At 36.7% G+C, this 20,202-nt stretch overlaps 1 protein-coding gene across 6 annotated transcripts in view; it reads left to right on the forward strand.

Annotated features, from left to right (window-relative positions):
* The window catches only part of LOC150095948 (palmitoyltransferase ZDHHC14-like), a 291,158-nt gene that overhangs the window by 134,924 nt on the left and 136,032 nt on the right, over nucleotides 1-20,202 (forward strand). For all 6 annotated transcript variants that reach the window (XM_090408860.1, XM_090408859.1, XM_090408861.1 and 3 more), the window contains 2 exons: nucleotides 3,430-3,588; nucleotides 9,243-9,380. In XM_090408860.1, the coding sequence (XP_090264986.1) occupies nucleotides 3,430-3,588; nucleotides 9,243-9,380 (297 nt within the window). The remainder of the gene's footprint in view (nucleotides 1-3,429; nucleotides 3,589-9,242; nucleotides 9,381-20,202) is intronic.

The following is a 20,202-nucleotide window of genomic DNA, read 5'->3' on the forward strand; positions in this document are numbered from 1 at the left end:
CTTAAGTTAAACAGCCTAGTCAGAGGCATTGCCAGTCCTTGCTCATTCTCATAATATACAAGCTGATATCCCACAGCCATATTTGCCTTGAGATTCTGCATCTGTCACCTTACTACCATCAGCATTTGTCAGAATTATTCTTCCATTTACTTGCTAAATATTAAAAGAACTCTTTGGGGTTTCCTTTGGTCTGCTTGGCTAATTTCTTCTCATAATCTGATTTTGCCTTCCTTACCGCTATCCTGCTCAGTTTTCTTGCCTGAGCCTTGTACTGCTTCGTCAGCTTGCTGATCATCTTTCTCCTTTTTTGCAACTCCTGCTTAATATTTATTTTATTTTATTTTTTTAAAATAATGAAACCTGTGGTGAGATCATAATTAAAAGAAACACACATATTAACCACAGTGAAAATTATTAAAAATTATCTTTGTCCTAAGATACTTAGGATGAAATATTTACAAATAAATAATTTTCACTGTGGTTAATACATCTGCTTAATAAATAGCATTACTCATCCAACTAATGCCTACCTGATATATCCTCCTACCCTTGGGTATGCAGTCTAATATTGCTTCCTTCAGATCTTCCATGCACTACTAAAATCTTTCCCTTACAGATTCTTATGGCATGACACTTCTTCAAGCTGCCTCCCAAGTTTGTCATATCACCTGCTCTGCTGTAATTCCACACACACACATATATATATCGCTTCTTAACTGAATATTCCACAATAAATATTTGGTTTTGCAAATTTTCATTTAATTTCTATTATGGATGCAACATATTTCTAAACATAAATGAATTTATTAAAATAAACAGTATTACCTGACAAGTTTTGTAAGTCATCGGACTTATATCATCAGGGATATTATTTTAATAAATATTTTGTGTTTAGAAACTTAGTCTCCATACCAAAAATTATAATATTCCATATTTCACAAACTCCCAAGTCAAGACTATGTGCCCACTTTGGTTACAGACAAATCTGATCTTTTTACCAGATCTAAAACTCTCATACCCTGAGTTCATTGTGCCACAGGCTGCTTCAAGTAATAATCTCTAAGTTGGTGTATAAATCCATTCCCTTCCTGCCTTCCGTATGTCCATAGTTGAAGTCCCCATAATAATTACTCAAACTGAACTCACTGCACTAATTTGCTGATGTATATCTTCTACATCATCCCTTGTACTCCCCAGCCTATTACAATAACCCACTGTATGTTTTAGACAGTCTCGCACTAGATTTCCTCAAATGAACTGCCATTCATATGTCTGTCTCCTCTTTTTGGCAATTCATTTGCTATCATTAGCAGTAACCCCCCCCCCCCCCCCCATTCAATCTTCTTATCCTTCCTGAAAATACTGTAACCCTCACATTCTATTCCTGTAACTACACCATCTGCTGTTGGCCAAGTCTCACTAATGCCTATAACTTATGGTAAGGTTGTACTAAGTGCCATAAACTCCTTCCTCTTCCTCTTATTCTTGAGACTTTTAGCATTAATATATTTAACATGTAGCATCCCCTTAGACCCATACTGCCTTTATACCTTGTATCGACTACCTGATTTGATAATTTTTAAGACTAAATTCCACATTTTTTGTTCTTATACTCATTTGCCTCCTGAGCACCATCCCCCCTCCCCCCCACACACTCTCTTGCATTCTCTCCTAATACTTTATTCCTATCTTTATGCTTCCACACTCTCATTGAACAAATCTATCTCTAGGCACCTAACTGTGAATCCATTTATGGCTATGTGCCCACCTTGGTATGGACTAATCTTCTGTTCCTGCAACCAGATTCAAAACTCTCATACTCTGAGTCCATGGCACCACATGCTACTTCAAGTAATTATCTTTAAGTAGGTGTATAAATTTCATTTCCATTATGCCATATGATCTTTTTTCCTTCCAATCTGTGGCATATGATTGCTCTATCGGGCACATATGGATCGGAATGAAGGAAGATCATCTCTCCATCCGTCAAATTTAGTCCATAGGTCTACAACTCTGCACCATTCCTTCTGCAGAACCTATGCATTGCTTTATGTGTGATCATTGCCCTCTTCCTCAATTTGCCTCTATCATAGCATGGTAGCAGATTTACAGTCTTCACTCTCTTGCACTTCTTTCAACTCTTTCATATTTTCTCTCATACAATTTTTTTCACTTTTCCTCATTAGCAGTACCCTCCTACTAGCCAAAACAATAAATTCTTTCACCTTACTTTTTTTTTTCCATCCTGACAGCTTCCCTGATATTAATTTTCACACCAGGAAAACAAAATTTACTGCTCTTATCATAGAATGACTGTAAAAAATTTTGTTCTTGCCCTCTTTCTCTTGTTTATTCATATGTTCTTGTTTCTTACCTCACACCTCTTGCTTTTTCTCTCTTCTCTCTCTCTCTACCAGTCTCTTGAAGTTTCTACAATCTGTCATATGCTTTGTCCTGTGAAGGACTTCATGTCAACATGCTGTTTCTTTCTTGAGGTCCTTCTCACTTTCCACCACCACACTTTCAACATTATTACTGATACTAACATTTTCTAGACTTTTGTCAGTAGTTTGTACTGCACTATCATGTGCTTTACTCTCCACACAATTGGCACTCACTCTCAAAACACCTACTACATATTTGCTTACCAGTCTCACTTTCCTTCCACAAATTTTACTTATTCAACTCACCTGACAAAGTTGTCTCTGCATGTTCTGGTTCTGCTATGCATTGGTGTCATACTAACAATATTTACTTTCATACAAATATACAAGTTTTTCTTAAATCTAAATAATTTAAGCTATCCCAAACTCATATAAAAGAAAAAAAAACAGTAAATTAACTTAATTAAAATTTTAAAAATATATACTTTCAGCATTGTTCAAAACACGTGCTCTTAATTTCTTTGTGACAGGGGAAGAATTTAGGCAGTGTTTTCAACCCCAGTCAGTTTAATCGCTCTTAGATAAAGATAGCAAGACTTTTTCTTCCAGTTCCACTATAGCATTATAGAATTTTTTTTTTAAGTCTTATTTGTCATGTGATTTTTAATGGCTCTGTATAACACTATCACCACTTTGCATATTTCAGATAAAGTAAAGAATATGTTTAGTCTTTTGAGGAGAGTTTCTAGCATATTGAATTCTAGGGGCTTGTTCCTGGTACATTAATACCAGGAGCGAGCCCCTGGTATATTAGGAGGTTCTAAATATGGTCTAGTTTGTCAAAAAAGGAAAACATTCATAGAATGAAGTGTTTCATTAATTAAAAAATACCTACAATCTATTAATAGCAGTGTCTGAGAAATTATAAATTTATTATAGAAATTAATTACTAACATTAATTAGTATTAATTACCACTGTTAATTGAATATTTATTATAATTTCAGAAAAAATACTGTTTGTGTATTGTTTGCTCTCTCATTGTAGAAGTACCGAATGGTTCAAGCTCGCCTACATATAGGCCACCACCCAGAACCAAAGAAATAGTTATTAGGGGCCAAACAGTCAAACTGAAATATTGTTTCACATGTAAAATCTTCAGACCTCCAAGAGCATCTCATTGCAGCTTATGTGACAATTGTGTAGGTAAGGAATATTTCTAATTTAAAGAAGGGAGGAAAAAAGTATCAAAAAAGTTGGATATATCATGCAGTAATATTTATATTGAATTAAAAATACACTTTCTATGGCATATAAATATATGGGAAAAAAATTGGAATGATTACTAAGAAGTTATTGCACCATTTCTCTCTAAAAACTTAAAAGTTGATGTAAATTTACAACTTTACTGTAATTAAAATTTGATGAACATATGTATACCTTAATACTGTTTTTGGATTAGAAGCATGGTGACATATGCATGTTGCATTACTGCTCTAGGCTGCAGTTAAGAATTCCATATTAGCAAAGTAATAATAATAATAGCATGTCAGGCTCTCTCTCTCTCTGTGTGTGTATATGAGGGTGGTCTGAAAAGTTCGGCCTCGACCATAGATGGCAACATTATTGGCACAATTTTTTTTTTTTTTTCTATGTTGGTACATCTGTCATAAGCATGCATATGAAATTGCAAGTCATTCTATAAAGTAGTTTGTTTTATACAGCTGTCTGAAGCAAAAGTGTTGTCTGTATCCCTTGAAATGGATAAAATTGAGTATCGTGCAGTTATAAAATTCTTTGTGAAAGAAGGTTAAACGCCAAAAGAAATTCATTCAAAGTTCATAAAAGAGTATGGGCACTCTTCTCCTTTGTTTTCAACAATTAAGAAATGGGCTGCCGAGTTTAAATCATACCAGCCTTGAAGATGATCCACGTGAAGAATGTCTAAAAAATGTAACAACACCAGAAATCATTAATCAAGTGCACGATATGATATTGGATGACCGGCAAGTCTAAGTGCGTGAAATTGCTGAGACTATAGGCATTTCAAAAAAACCTGTACGATATATTTTGCATGAAGAATTCCAAATGAAAATGCTTTGCACAAGATGGGTGCAAAATATGCACTCGCATGAAAATCTCTGAACAGTGCTTGGAGCGTTTTAACAAGAATAAAACTGATTTTGTGTGTTGATTTATTACTATGGATGAGACTTGGATTCACCATTACACACCAGAATCCAAACAGCAGTCAAAACAGTATACAGAAGCCGGTTGTTCAGTGCCAAAGAAGACAAAGTCGGTTCCATTAGCAGGAAAGGTCATGGCATCAGTGTTTTGGGATACTAAAGGCATTTTATTTATTAATTATCTTGAAAAGGATAAAACAATAACCAGGGAACATCATTCCGATCTTTTAACCTGACTGTACGAAAAAATCCATGAGAAAAGACCCAGTTTGCAGAAGGAAAAAATCATCTTTCATCAGGACAATGCACCTGCTCACAAAGGTATTGTGGCAATGGGAAAATTAAGGGATCTGCACTATGAATTGTTAGAACATCCACCCTATTTCCCAGATTTGGCTTCCTCTGACTTCTATCTCTTCCCAAAACTAAAACTCTTCCTCGCTGGTCAGCGTTTTTCTTCTGAATCAAGAGGTGATTGCAGCTATAGAGGGGTATTTTGCAAATCTTACTGAGAACCACTACAAGGACTGGATAATGGCGCTGGAGCATCGCTCGAATAAATGTATTAGTCTTACAGGAGATTATGTTGAAAAATAAAAATAATTTTGAAATTATAAATTCATTTTTTCATTGTTAGGCCAAGAACTTTTCAGATCACCCTCGTATATGTGCGTGTGTGTTCTCCATTGAACTACTTGAAGGATTTTGATGATATTATTGTAGGGATCCTCACATAAATTTGTCTATCAAGTTCACTTTTGGTATGCATTGGATAGTTTGATTTATTGCTTTACATATCCTATAATATGTAACAACTTATGATACTCAATACATTTTTTCATTTAATATTTCAGTATTATTATTAGTAGTAGTAATATATTAGTCTCAGAAAAAAAGGGTCTATGTTCCTTCTGTAGTGTGCGTGTGTGTTGAACTGTACTGTGTGTGTATTGCAGATTTCTGTTTTGTATATGGAAGAAATTAATCTGATTCCAGGTAGCAATGCTTGTGCATCATCATTGTCAGAATGTAGACAGTCTCAATATCCTTGATCATGTTTGCATTCATTCCTTAAAATAAAATTTAAAAAATATATATAAATTCCTTTCCTAAAAGTTCCTTAGTTTCCACTGTAATGAATGTAAGTTAAAAAATAAATTAATGCCTTCCAGAATTGTGTTCTAGTGATTAACTATTTTTTCAATAAACTGACATTCCTGAATGTTTCTTTGTTAAAGTGATTGATAATTTTTGAAACTGTTTTGTATAACAATTCTATAATAAGTGAAAAACATTCTTGTTGTTCAACTCCTTTATCTTTCTACTGCTGCTGTCTGCTTTAGTATAGACTGAGTGTTTAGCTGGAGTTTTAGTATTGAATCACTTGTGGTATGCTGAATTTTTTTATTGCTGTACCTTGTCATGCTTATTGGAAAATGATGGCTTGAATACTGATCTGGAGTTTTGAGTGGCTGGATGTGAAGGTCTTCATTCTGGTAAGAATTTCATTTATTTGGTTGGAGCCTATATTTAGATCAAAAGAATGAAAAGAGTAATCATTCAAAGAAAAGGAGGAATAGAAAATCATGGCAGTCATCTCATCCAGCAATGTTATAATGCCAAAGGATGCAAGACTCAGAATAGCTGGGTGAATAATATTCTACAGAAAAGAAACTTGGATGAGGTTATGATCTCAGTTACTGAGAAGAGAGCTGACATCCCTAGTATATTTGTTAGGAGAACAGGTTATGAAGAGATCATATACTGGGAGAGCCGAAGAGGATTATCAATACTGGTGGAAGCATCGCAGTTTATGAAAGCTTCACCAATGGACTGTAGAAAGGAAGCACAGTTTGAGTTGCAAACATTAAAATTCTGAGACAGTGTCACTGTTAATTATTTGGACTGCTTAAAAGCAAACTTTAAAGATAAATAATCAGAAAAAGATCACAGTGGTTATCACTGAGCATCAGAGTGACCATACAGTTCATTGGACATTGTGGATGTCCAATGAACAGATGATGATGATGAGATTGAAAAGAGAGAGTTTTACTGTTTTTTTGCATTTGTGAAATTAGATCTGACAAATGTATGGGTTCCAAGCTTCTAACAGAAGGAATCATATGAGTATAATATGCAAAACTGAGGTGGACAGTAAATGTTGTGGCTGCTAGTTAACATTCTGTTAGAAATAATAGATCCTTTTGAGATGTCTGGAATCGTGATGCTCATTGTTTATATTAAAGTTAGGACCAGGAATGTTCATAAAGAATTAAAAAAAATTTTTCCCTCTCTTGAATAGGCTTTTCTTAGTTTGTATGGATGGATTTTTATGCTTTTTGTTTTTTGTATTTTCTGATGAAGAACTTTGCTTCACATTGTTATTGAAATTATTTATGAGAACTTGCATGTATTGGATAAAGAGACTTTTGACTAATAAGTACAAACTAGTTGGTTCTCATTATATATATTAGAGCAGTGAGTGAGGAGAATAATTTGCCCTTAGGAGTAGTGAGTGCATCTATTGTAAGTGAATTTAAGAGAAGGTATGATAGCTGGGTTGGGTAATTTACAGCCTCCCTCGATAAGTCCTTGACTCCCTGGAGGTCTCAGATAATAATAATAATAATAATATTTTATGATTGAGTAAAACATAGTGTATTTTCTTTTATATTGTGATAATGATGCCTCTCACTTTTCTGTCGTGTGTGTCCTCAACAGTGTCCCGTACATAACACTATACTTGCATACTATACACTGTACTCTCTATGAATAATTTGGTAGAGTAACTGGATTATTCACTAGCTTGTTTGAAGGACTCCTGATGCATTAATACTATCAGATTTATTCTGATCTGTAGAACTGTTTTACTCCTGTATCTAAAGTATACTGGTCTAGCATGTCCTTCTTGAGGCTGTCCGCCACATAACATGTAACAAAGTAGGAGGAATGCGTAATGCTTTGCCCTGGGATAATGAACATGATAGCAGCAGGTCTCCAACAGTCATCTAGGAATCTTGTTGGCATTTCCTCAACCTACAGGATGTACCTTTTTGATTGCAGTATTCACCATGCTTTTCAAATCCCTGTTTGTGGGAAAAGACTGGCCACACTGTGGAATTGGTCTTATTGAGTGTCTTTACACTCAGTACGGACCAAATATTCTAGATATTTATGAAAGCATACTTGACAAGAGAGCTTCCGTAGCTCAGTCAGTATAGACGAAGCCCTTTGGTCAGAAAGACCTGGGTTTGATTCCTGTCAGTGACATGAGGAACCTTTATCTAGTCTCTTTCGACTAAAGGTGAGTTAGCTGGTCTCATATGGAGGTAGAGGGTTTTTCCCTCCAGGAAACTTGGGTTTTTCTTCCCTCAAAACAGACAAACTGGCCAGTAGAACATCCGCAGTTTATAGAAAAGAATACTTAGAGGCATAGAGGTAACTGCCTTATTCTTGTATTACAGTCAGGAAGTCCAAGGATTCTTGGAAGGCATTGGGCACTTAAGTGCCTGTTAAAGCCACTGAGAAGAATCTGAGAAAAATCTAAGAATAAGCTTAGATCAAGTCAATTAGGAGTTATCAGCATCAGAATTTTACTTTAAGACATATAGTCAAGAAATCATGAAAATGTACAAGGTGTTATCAAAAAGTATGGTGAATGTAGTTGCAGCGCTTGAACTATTAGGGAGAGAGAGAGAGAGAGCAAAGTTGAGAGGAATCATTTGATCTTGTATCAGTCTGTCATCACTTGATGTATTTCCAATTGATCTGTTCATCATCTTTGCATCATTGTAAGCAGCAATCAAGAACGAGCGAACATAAAATTTTCTTTTAAATTGAGTAGAAGTGCAAAACTTATGAAATACTAGTAGCACTTTACTGCCATGTTCTCTCATGACAAGATGCAAGTGTTTTGAATGATTTCATAGAGGTTCTAAATCGATTGATGATAAAGAATAATTGGGATGCTCTACAACTTTGTACACAGACAAAAATGTTACTAAAGTGAATGAAATGGTTTGGTCAAACGGAAGTCTGACCATTCGAGAAACTGCTGATCATCTTTACATCTCATTTGGGTCAATCCAACATATTTTCACAAAAGTTTTGAACATATAATGAGTGAAGGTGAAATTCATTCTGCACATTTTGATGGTCAGGATTATATCAAAAGGAGCAATGTTCAGCAATTTCTTTGGAATTACATGATCATATGACTTCAGATCTAAACTTTTTCCAAAACGTCATAATGAGACAAAGGGTTGTTTAAGCCTAATCTGATGAAAGGGATTAACAGTGTTTTTTTTTTTTTTTTTTTTTTTTTTCATTATTTTTATTTAATTTTTTTTTATGCTCTTCAAGAATTTTGGCTGGTTCGACTGAAATAGGGACAGGTTAGGGAAATATAACTTCCTTATCCTCAGAAGTGTGTCAAATTAGCTTATGCATGCACACACACACACACACACACACACACACACACACACACACACACACACACACACACACACACACACACACACACACACACACACGTATACACTCACTGTTGGTTTATTTATAACATTTCTTTAAATTTCATGAGTTACAAAGTAAAATTTGTACACACTTAAAATTATTGCTAAAACAATTTTCCAAAATTTCGGTAAATTTTTTTACTATATTTTGCAGAAAGGTTTGACCATCACTGTCCATGGGTAGGCAACTGTGTGGGGAAAAGAAACTATCGATATTTCTACATGTTTATTATATCCCTTGCTGTTCTGTGTCTTTTCATACTTGGATGTGTAATCACACGTCTTGTATTAGGTAAGCCATAGCATTAGTATTTCATGGTATTTAAAATAATCACTGCATTTTTCATCATCATCATCATCATCAAATTCCTGCCATGTAACCTCAAGGGGTGTACAGGATATGATAGTACATGACAAAAATTACATCATTACTAACTACCTATCTACAATTTTCCTCCAAATCAGTCTGTTATTTGTCAAAACTCCAACATTATCAGATCTTATATTTCTATCATCTAAGGCACTTTGTACTGCATCAATCCACCTATATCTTGGTCTTCCTCTGGGTCGTTTTGCTACCAACCTGGCAGAGAACACTTGTTTTGCTAATCTTTCCTTGATCATTCTGTTTAAGTGATCATTAGCTCTGCTAACGCATTCCTGGATGCTGACAATGTCAAGTTCTTTCCTAATATCCTCGTTTTTAATATGATATTGCCATTGATGCCATCTGTTCATGCCTATAATCTTTCTCAGGACTCTCATATTTGCGTTCTCAAGTCTTTGGTCAAATGTTTTACTTCTGACCCAGCTCTCAGATCGATAAGTTAAAACTGGTCTGAACACTGTCTTGTATACAGCTAATTTAGTGTTCCGACTAATTTCTCTCTTATTCCGTATGAATTTATTCAATTGACTTCCCACCATACCAGCTTTGCTGATTCTGTTGTCTATTTCTATATTTAATTTACCATCATCATCATCATCATCAAATTCCTGCCATGTACCCTTAAGGGGTGTACAGGATATGACAGTACTACATGAAAAAATTACATCATTACTAACTTCCTATCTACAATTTTCCTCCAAATCATTCTGTTACTTGTCAAGACTCCAACATTATCAGATCTTATATTTCTATCGTCTAAGGCACTTTGTACCGTATCAATCCACCTATATCTTGGTCTTCCTCTGGGTCGTTTTCCTGCCAACCTGGCTGAGAACACTTGTTTTGCTAATCTTTCCTCTCCCATTCTATTTAAGTGACCATACCACCTGAGATTAGCTCTGCTAAAGCACTCCTGGATGCTGACAATGTCAAGTTCTTTCCTAATATCCTCATTTTTAATATGATGTTGCCATTGATGCCATCTGTTCACGCTTCTAATCTTTCTCAGGACTCTCATATCTGCAGTCTCTAGTCTTTGGTCAAGTGTTTTACTTCTGACCCAGCTCTCAGATCCATAAGTTAAAACTGGTTTGAACACTGTCTTGTATACAGCTAATTTAGTGTTCCGACTAATTTCTCTCTTATTCCATATAAATTTACTCAATTGACTTCCCACCATACCAGCTTTGCTGATTCTGTTGTCTATTTCTATATTTAATTTACCATCTTCAGTAAAAATCATGCCTAAGTAGTTGAAATGTTTTACTTGTTCCACAGGTTCTCCATTCACAACGCAGTTGACATTTTCAATGATTCTGCCTATTTTCATTGTCTTTGTCTTTTTATTGCTGACCTTCATACCATATCTATTACAACAGCTATTCAATTTAGTCAGAGAATCTTGCAGACTTGTAGCGGATTTATTTAGAAGTATAACATCATCCGCATAAAGCAAAGAGCTGACATTAACTTCTCCAATTTTGATATCATGTTTAATACGACTTTCCTTCATAATGTGATCCATATAGATATTGAATAACAGAGTGGATAATGTACATCCTTGTCTCACACCAGATTTAACATTAAACCATCTTCCTGTACTTCCTTCAATTCTAACTGCTGACTTACAACTCAAATAAAGACTAAGTATTGCTTGATATAATGCCCCATTGACACCATATAACTGCAGCATATTGAATAGCTTCTCTCTTGGCACTTTGTCATATGCCCTTTCCAAATCGACAAAACTTAAATACAGATCTTTGTTATATTCCCATGCTTTCTCGACTATTTGTCTTAAATTGAAGATCTGATCCTGACAGCCTCTATTTGACCTGAATCCAGCTTGTTCTTCACCAAGCTTTTCTTCCACAATTCTTCTCAACCGTTTCTCAAGTGTACTTGCATAGATATTGCCAGGAACACTCAGTAGGGAAATACCTCTGTAATTCGCACATTCAGTTTTATTTCCCTTTTTATATATTGGTACTATGAGAGCTCTATTCCAATCATCGGGAATTCGTCCCTCTGTCCAGGCTTTGGAAACTATGCAGTGCAGCCACTGTAAGACTCTTATACCACCATACTTCAGCATTTCTGGACGAATATCATCTACTCCTGCTGTCTTTCCACATGTCAAGCCTTTGATGGCTTTTTCTACTTCAAGTATGGATATGTATTCCTGACTGCATGCCTGGTCAATGTTTTTTACCACTGTGCTATCATCACTGCTTGTTTCATTTAGTAGTTTTTCAAAGTAATTACTCCATACTTCAAGGATATCTTTTTCTCCCATTTTCATGTCACCTTTATCATCTCTAACTCCTTTTACAGCACTCTTTCCTCCATTCCTAAGCTTCTTCAATGACCTCCAGAATATTTTACCACCTTCTTGATATTTATTTTCTATATTCTTGCAAAGTCCTCCCATGACTTTTGTTTAGCTAGTTTTACACAGTGTTTAGCATTGTTGCATTTGTCTCTATATTCTCTAAGAGCACAAGCTGACTTATTTGACAGAAACATTTGATATGCTTTCTTCTTTTTCTTCACTGCCTCTTTAACTTCCTGTGTCCACCAGGGAGTTCTGATTTTTTTATCCTTGCAGACAACCTCACCACATGCCTCTCTGGATGAATCAATCAATGTTTTCTTCAGAGTTTGCCACTGAATCTCCAAGGTTTGATTCCTGTTCTCAAACTCTTTCATTTTTTCCTCAATAATCTTTGTGTATTTTAGTCTACAGTTCACATCTGAGAGCTGCTCAGCTTTTATTCTCTTTTAAACTTTCTTACATGTTATTCTTTTCAATATGAAATTCAATTTTATCCTGCTCAAGACTAAATAGTGATCATTTCCAATTTCAAATCCTCTGTACACTCTGGTGTCCTGCACCAGGGAGAAAACATCACTATCAACAATAACATAGTCAATGAGACTTTTCTTATTCCTTGCCTCTTCTCTCCATGTGAATTTGAATCCCTATTATGTGCAAATTTTTATGTTGGAACATGGTGTTAGTAATAACTAGTCCATGTCCTGAGCAGAAATCCAATAGATATTTGCCATTATTATTAGCTTTGCTCTTTTCTCCAAATTTTCCCAAAATATTTTTGTATGTCTCACAATCATTTCCTACTCTGCTATTTAGATCCCCAACAAGGACCAACTTTTCATTTTTCATTGTGTCAGTTGCTTTTTCTAAAGCCTCAAAAAATTCTTCCAATTCTACCTTAGTAGAACCTTCTGTGGGAACATAGGCACAAATACGCCTCATTGTCCAGTTCCCCATTCTCATATTTGCCCACATTACTCTACTTGAGACTGACTGCCATTCAAGAAAATTAGACTCATATTTTGTGTTGAATACTATGGCTACTCCTTCTTTTCCTTGATTGTCATTGCCTGAATGTAACATTTTGTATTTGTTGCTCAGAAAGATCTCACTAGTTTGGTCTTTTTTGTTTCAGTCACCCCTATTATGTCGATCTGGTACTTATCTAATTCCTCAGCTAGCTCCATTTCTTTACCATTCAAACTTCTTACATTGATAGTACTGATCTTTAACTCTGGTGATGTTGAGTTGGGGTTTGTTTTCAGATTTGTTCCAGTAGCTGACTTTTCACTGTTCGCCCTGGTTCCCTGGTGAAAAGAACGGGGGCCTTGTTTAACCAGGCGACACCCCAGCCGGTGTGAAATTTTGTCTTGTTGTACCATCATTTTTTTATTTTGGTTTAACCAATAAGAATACAATTTGGTCGGCTAAATCCCAAATTGCCAGCACATCCTCGTTCGTTCAGTATCCAAGTAGATACCCAACAGGGTGCACCACGAGAAGGTGAGGATTGGACATTGGGTCAGAAGCCCTGGTCGGTTCTCCGCATTCCTTTAAAGGCTATGTGGAGGTCTCCTCTCAGTTATACAGCTTATTCTATTATTAAGTAATGTTGTGAGAGGCTAATTATCTTGAAGGGATATCATACATTTTATAATATAATATGTTATTTCTTGATCCTGGTTCTAATGTTTATGATATGATAGCCAGCTGATTATAGACATACCCCAACTTATGCAAATTCAGACTTCTGCAGATTATCCTGAAAGAAAAAAATTTACATAACATTCCTACATTACTCACATTACACTAAACAGCAGTCTTCCAAATGGCAAACAACCCATATGGTGTATGCATGTCTTTCTCAATCTTGATTTGTTTACAATTGAACACTGATGTACTGTGGGTTTGTATTCATGCATTTTGATAATTTTTAGCGTTTGCATGTACTATAGTAGAGTACATTTATGACTGCAAAAAAAAAAGGAACAAAGTGGAATAGTTAACCCATAGGTAAACACACCAAAATTGATCTAGAGATGAAATGAAAGTTATAAAGAAATATTAATGGGACAAAAGCCCAGCAGTCGTAGGCCATGATATGGTCTAACACCATCAGCAGTGAATACAACCGTGAAGGATGCTGTCTATATGAAAGAACACATGAAAAGATCTGCCCCTTTAAATTCAAGAATAATAACAAAAAACAAGCATTCTGATACTATTATTTGTTTATTTATTTATTTATGACAATGAAAAATTGTTGACTATTATGGAAGGTGAAATGACAAATTGAATTTTTTATTTTTCTGCATTGTCATAGTGTTTATACTGTATTTTGTTTCTTTGCATTAATATTTACTAACAGAAATAATGCTTGAAACATGCTGATGTATACATGTACTGTAAACACGTAATCAATAAGGTGTGATTAACATGTAGAGTGGATTAAATCTGACTTTAGAAAAATTCATGTTATTGATTTGCACAAGGTAACTTTTACAGAAGTCAGACATCTGTAAATATATTCTCTACTCTTCTCCTACTAACTGACTATAGATTTGCATTCCACTGCTGCATGAATTTTTGTGAATGTCTTTAAATTTAAAGTTTTTAAATTTGCTTTCTGATAGTAGGAGGAATAAGTTACTCTACTCTAAACATGTGCTCCCATATTTTATCATTATTACAAGTGTTTTTCCCCTCAAATTATCCAATAAATGGAAATCACAACAGCAGGTACTAAGGAGCTGATTGCTTTTACACAACTTGTAAATACTTAGAGTGCATCAAGTCAGTTATTTATTCAGTTAAATATCAGCCACATGCAAGCACTCATTATGCCTCTTGTGTGAACCAAAGATGGTGGCAACAAAGACCAACGACAGCAGAGCACCTTGATTCTTGCCAGTGCACCACTGTCAGTCACCAACATGATGATGCAAAGTACTCCAATTGCAAAACTGTTATCATTGATAAGAAAAAAAGAAGGCTAATGTGTGATTTCTGTTGCCACTGGCTACATGATTTTTGTAAAAAAAAAACAGAGGAATCAGCACACAAATTACTTATCGACCTCAACCAACCCTTCTTCTGTTTGCTGTGCCTCCCTTCAGTAAAGTAGCTTTTAAATTAGTGGAAAATGAGTTGAAAGCCTCAAACAGTGCCTTAACACCATGGATGAAACTTTCTCCTCCAAAATCTGAAAACTGGAAAGCAAGCTTGAACTGCTCAATAAGTATATCTGCAACGCAAGTATATCCTCCTCCAACAATGCTAACAAAACTCTGCGACTTAATCATGTCGTGGAGCTCGTTCATCAATTAGATGGAGACCAGTATATAGGCACTGCATAGAAAACATGCATGACCGTCGTGGTCAAATATATGCCCCACAGAGCTTACATATCCAGTTCACATCTGTAGCCTCAATAGTGTCCACTACCATCTCCAATCTATCAAATCCTACTTACTCTTCCTACAGAGATCCAAACTCACTCTCCTCTGTATATCTCAATTTTCCCAACTATGCACTCTTTGACTCCTTTTGACCCAAGGCTGGCATTTGTGCATCTGCTCTGACATACTATGCCAGAAAGCATCCAACCTAGAATCACCTGACTTTGATTTTCTTTGGTTGAAAATCTCTCTGCCCTACTCAGTCAAATTCATTTTCTGTCTCTATCACTTCCCCAATGCTACCAACCTATCTGAGCTCTTTAACTTTCTCTCCTTAAACATTGATCCCCAGTCCTGCTTCCCTAACAGTGAAATCCTCCTAGGAGATTTTAATGTCTGCAACACCATCTGGCTTTCCTCCTCCAGTTGTACAGATCAAGTAGGCGGAGATGTGGAAGCATTTTCATCACTCACGACCTTACATATTTGTGTTCACATACCAATCAGAATACCAAATAACCTTAACCATTCCCCAAATACCCTGAGTCTCTTTCTTACCTGTCACCTTCCAGATACACAGTGAATGTAGTGGACCCCCCCCCCCCAGGTAATTCTGACCACAATCTAGTGCTTGTCTCCTCTCCTATGGAACAACATTCATACACCACCCCCATAAAAGAGTAATTGGCATTATAACAATGTCAAGTAGGACAGTCTCTTTGACTTATGTGCCTCATTCCCTTGGTTGGACACTATTGTTTTTCAGCCTTACCACCCAAACACATGCACCAAATGTATCACCAAAGTAATCCTTACTCATGGAACATACATACATTCCCCACATTATTCTGAACTGTCATCCTCTAGCTAAGCCTTGGTTCTCGAAAAGATGTGCTAGGATTGTAACAAAAAAAAAAAAAATCAAGCATACCACAACTTGCTTACTTCAAGAACTCCATCCTACTTTATTGCTTATACTCAAACCTGAAAAATCTGTAAGAAAACTATCAGTGTCTACAAAGCGACACTTGTAGCTTGTCCAAACAGCAGCTGAGTCTTTTGGTCTCTAGCCTTAGGTCTCTAGTAACTTTTGCCCAATACTATTCTCACCCCTGTCATATCCAGATGGCTCTATTGCACACCACTCACAGAAAAAGCCAATATCCTAGCTACACACACTGTGTCTCTGATGCACGTATAACTGATCATGGTAGATGTCCTCCAACTATTTCAGATGCCAATACTCAATGCCCCCACTGTCCTTTTGCCAGAAAAAGATCAGAAAAATATTACCCAAATTAGACACAAAACGGTCTCCCGGCTCTAATTGCATTCCTCCAGTTGTCCTGAAGATTTGTGCACCAGAACTGACTCCTATTCCATGTCGCCTGTGTATATTCTTTTACTTCACTACTCTCTACCCCCCCACAGCCTGGAAAGCCTGTTTTCAACCATTCCCAAGAAGGGTGACAAATCACTGCCATCAAACTACGACTCTATCTTACTCACTGCAGTCCTATCTAAAATAATGGAGAAAACCTCAATTCCCAACTCTTGCACTACCTTGAAGGTACCAGCTAATAAATGACCACCAGTGTGGATTCCATCGCTGCCAATCAACAAGAGATCTATTCACATATGTCACCCATCTCTGGACAAATCACATGGAAAAGTCTGGTAAATTCCAAGTGGTTTCACTTGATATCTCCAAAGCTTTTGACCAGGTCTGGCACAAAGGCCTACTAAACACACTCCCATCATTTGCTTATAATAATGCTTAATGGTATAACCAACACCAACAGAAAAAAAAAGTACTTTTATTAAACTCACTAATATTTCACTGGTTTTCTACCTAGTATCATCAGAACACAGTGATAACTGTACAGGCACACAGCACTAAACCAAGTAATTATAGAAACAATTTAAATTGTAACTGACACCTAATGTCCTGACCACCAATGTGAATTCCATCGCTGCCAATCAACAGGAGAGCTACTCACATATGTCACCCATCTCTGGACAAATCACATGGAGAAGTTGGATAACTACAAAGTTAATTTAGAGAAGTCCTGTTATTAGGTCTTAAAATTATAGTATCCCAGATCTTTTGTCAATTAATGCAACCATACTTGTTGAGGTTGTGAGAATACTTCATAGATGATGCTGATTCTAAGAATATCCTCTCAGACCTGTAACGACTTCTCTTTCCATCTGATCCTATGAACTGTGAATGGAAGTTTTTTCACTTGGCTATGCTACCAATTATATATTTGGTTTAATCCTTTATCCAAGTGTAAGCAAACTAAGTTTGCACCTGAAGTATTTTCAGGACTGGGGCAACTCATGGTAAAGGTGGTATAAGTTCTGATCACTTACCTTAGGATCCCATAATGCAAAGCACATCCTCCTTGCATACATGTATAATTACTGTTATTATGGGAAACTCCAGGGAGTCCTTAGACTCATCGAGGGAGGCCCTGAACATCATGTCCACACAACTATACGACATTCTCACAGTCATAGCACCCACAACAGACTCTGGCAGCTTATTCCACTCATTTACCACTCTAAAAGTAAAGAACCCAGCTCTAACACCCTTGTTAACTACACGCCTGCCCACCAGCTTCCATAGGTGTCCCACCACCAGTCCTGATCTCAAAAATATCCTCTGAATTAATCCTATAGAAACCCTTTAGCAATTTGAATGTCTCAATCATATCTCCCCTTTTCTGCTTATCAACTAATTTCTGCAACCCACAAATCTTCAACCTGTTCTCATATGGTTCATTCCATAGACCTGCTATCATCTTAGTCACTCGCCTCTGGATCCTCTCCACCTCCTCCCCATCAAGAAGGAACCTAGGTGACCAAATCTGGGCACAGTAGTCGAGATGAGGTCTTATCATGCTCGGTACAGAGGTACAATAACTTGCTTGTCTCTGCTCATCAAGGTATTTTTCAACAACCAAGTGAGTTGATGAGCTGATTTAGCTACTTTTGCAATGTGCCCCCTAAACTTCATCTCCCTATCCACCAACACTCCAAAGTCCCTGGCCTCATCAATCTCCTGGAGTACAGTTCTACTAATGTGGTATACTGCTGCTAATCTTTTCACCCGAAAATGCATAACCTTACATTTTGTCACATTAAATTGACATCCATTCTCCTTAGCCCAGAACTTCTTAGAACTTAGAACTATCTAAGTCGTCCAGCAAGATTTTGACATCTTCTGCATTCACTATCGCCCTACCCAACTTAGCATCATCAGCGAACAAATGAACTGTTCCTCTTAGATCCTTCCCTATATCGTTAATGAACAGATTAAACAGCAGTGGTCCAAGAACAGAACCCTGCGACACACCACTAGTCACAGGCCATCTTTTGGACTCTACTTCTGAATAAACTACTCTTTGATATCTCTCCATCAACCACCCACCTATCCATCTCACCAACCCTATATCCATTCCGATATGTTGTAGTTTACGGATTAAAATTCCATGTGGTATCCTGTCAAATGCCTTAGCCAGGTCCAGCAGTATCACTGTAAACCCATTACCCTTATCCATTTCAGCCGTCACTGTGTTATAAAACTTGAGCAAGTTACTGAGGCATGATCTACCTTTCACAAAGCCATGCTGTCCCTCATACAGTATCTCATTTTCATCAATCCATTCCTGTATTTTTTCCTTGACTACTTTCTCTAAGACCTTGACAACGACTCCTGATATGCTGATCGGTCAGTAATTTGCAACCGAGTCTTGGATCCTGCTTTATGCAGTGAAACTATTTTCCCCTCTTTCCACACCTTCGGGAATAAACCAGACCCGATACTCAGATTAAATAACATGGTCAAGAGCACTGATAATTGTTTAGCCGTTTCACGCAAGACCCGTGCCAGTATACCATCCAATCCCACATATGCATTCACATTAAGATTCTGTAATAGACTATTCACCTCCACTTCATTCATCACAATTCCCGTATAAACTAATGGTTCCTTCATTTTTTCAATGTCACCACCTGAATGATATACTTTTGCAAAGTGCTCGCTCAGTAACTCCAATATATCGGCTGATTCAGTGACCTCCTTACCATCGTCATTCCTTAAAATCATTTTGCCATGTACAGTTTTTTTATGCTTGAAGCATATTGAAAGAACTCTTTAGCTTGCATAGCTAGTTTCCTTTCATAATCCACTTTTGCTTTTTTTTACCATACTCGTTACCCTTCTGGCCTGCACTTTATACCGTTCGTGTGCCTGCAGGTCACCTCTCTCTTTAAATTTCCTCCACAGTTGTTTCTTTTTTTGCAGCTCAAGCTTAATGGTGTTATTCATCCATTTAACCCCTACTTGTTTTACTATTCGGACCCTAGGTATACAATCAGCCATAACCTCCTGTAAATGCTCCTTGACCACTTCCCATGCTCTGTCGACATCCAGCCCTTGCAGTTGTACATGCCATGGCACTGATCCAAGCAATCTCCTAAGCTTGTCATACTTGCCAGCACGGTAATTCCACATATACCTTGTCTTAATCGAAAATTCCACACCTTTAGCCACCTCCCAGGTCAAGATCTTATGATCACTCTCACCAATAGGTGGTAAAATGGTCATATTCATTACAGTTAAATTCTGAGATGCTATTACCAGGTCAAGCACTCCCACACCCCTAGTATTTTTAATTACATGTTGTCTCAGATAGATTATCCCTTAATAATTGAATAAAATCCATATCCTTCCTCTCATGTGTCCTCTCCTCCTTCCAATCAATGTTACCATAGTTGAAATCCTCCATAATAATTACTTACCCTTCTTCCACTCATTTCATCAATTTGTTTATGTATACTATCTCCACCATCTATTCCATCACCTGGTCTATAGCAGCACCCAACTGTATATTTTGTTCTGCCAGTCTCAATCTCACACCAAATAGCGCCAAATGAGCTCTTTTCACTATCCTGCGATACTACTTCAATTCTCCTTGGCTGCAGT

Source organism: Typopeltis vanoorti, chromosome 19 (genome assembly GCF_054136105.1).
Source record: "Typopeltis vanoorti isolate ZY-2024b chromosome 19, IOZ_Tvanoo_1.0, whole genome shotgun sequence".
Lineage (NCBI taxonomy): Eukaryota > Metazoa > Arthropoda > Arachnida > Uropygi > Thelyphonidae > Typopeltis > Typopeltis vanoorti.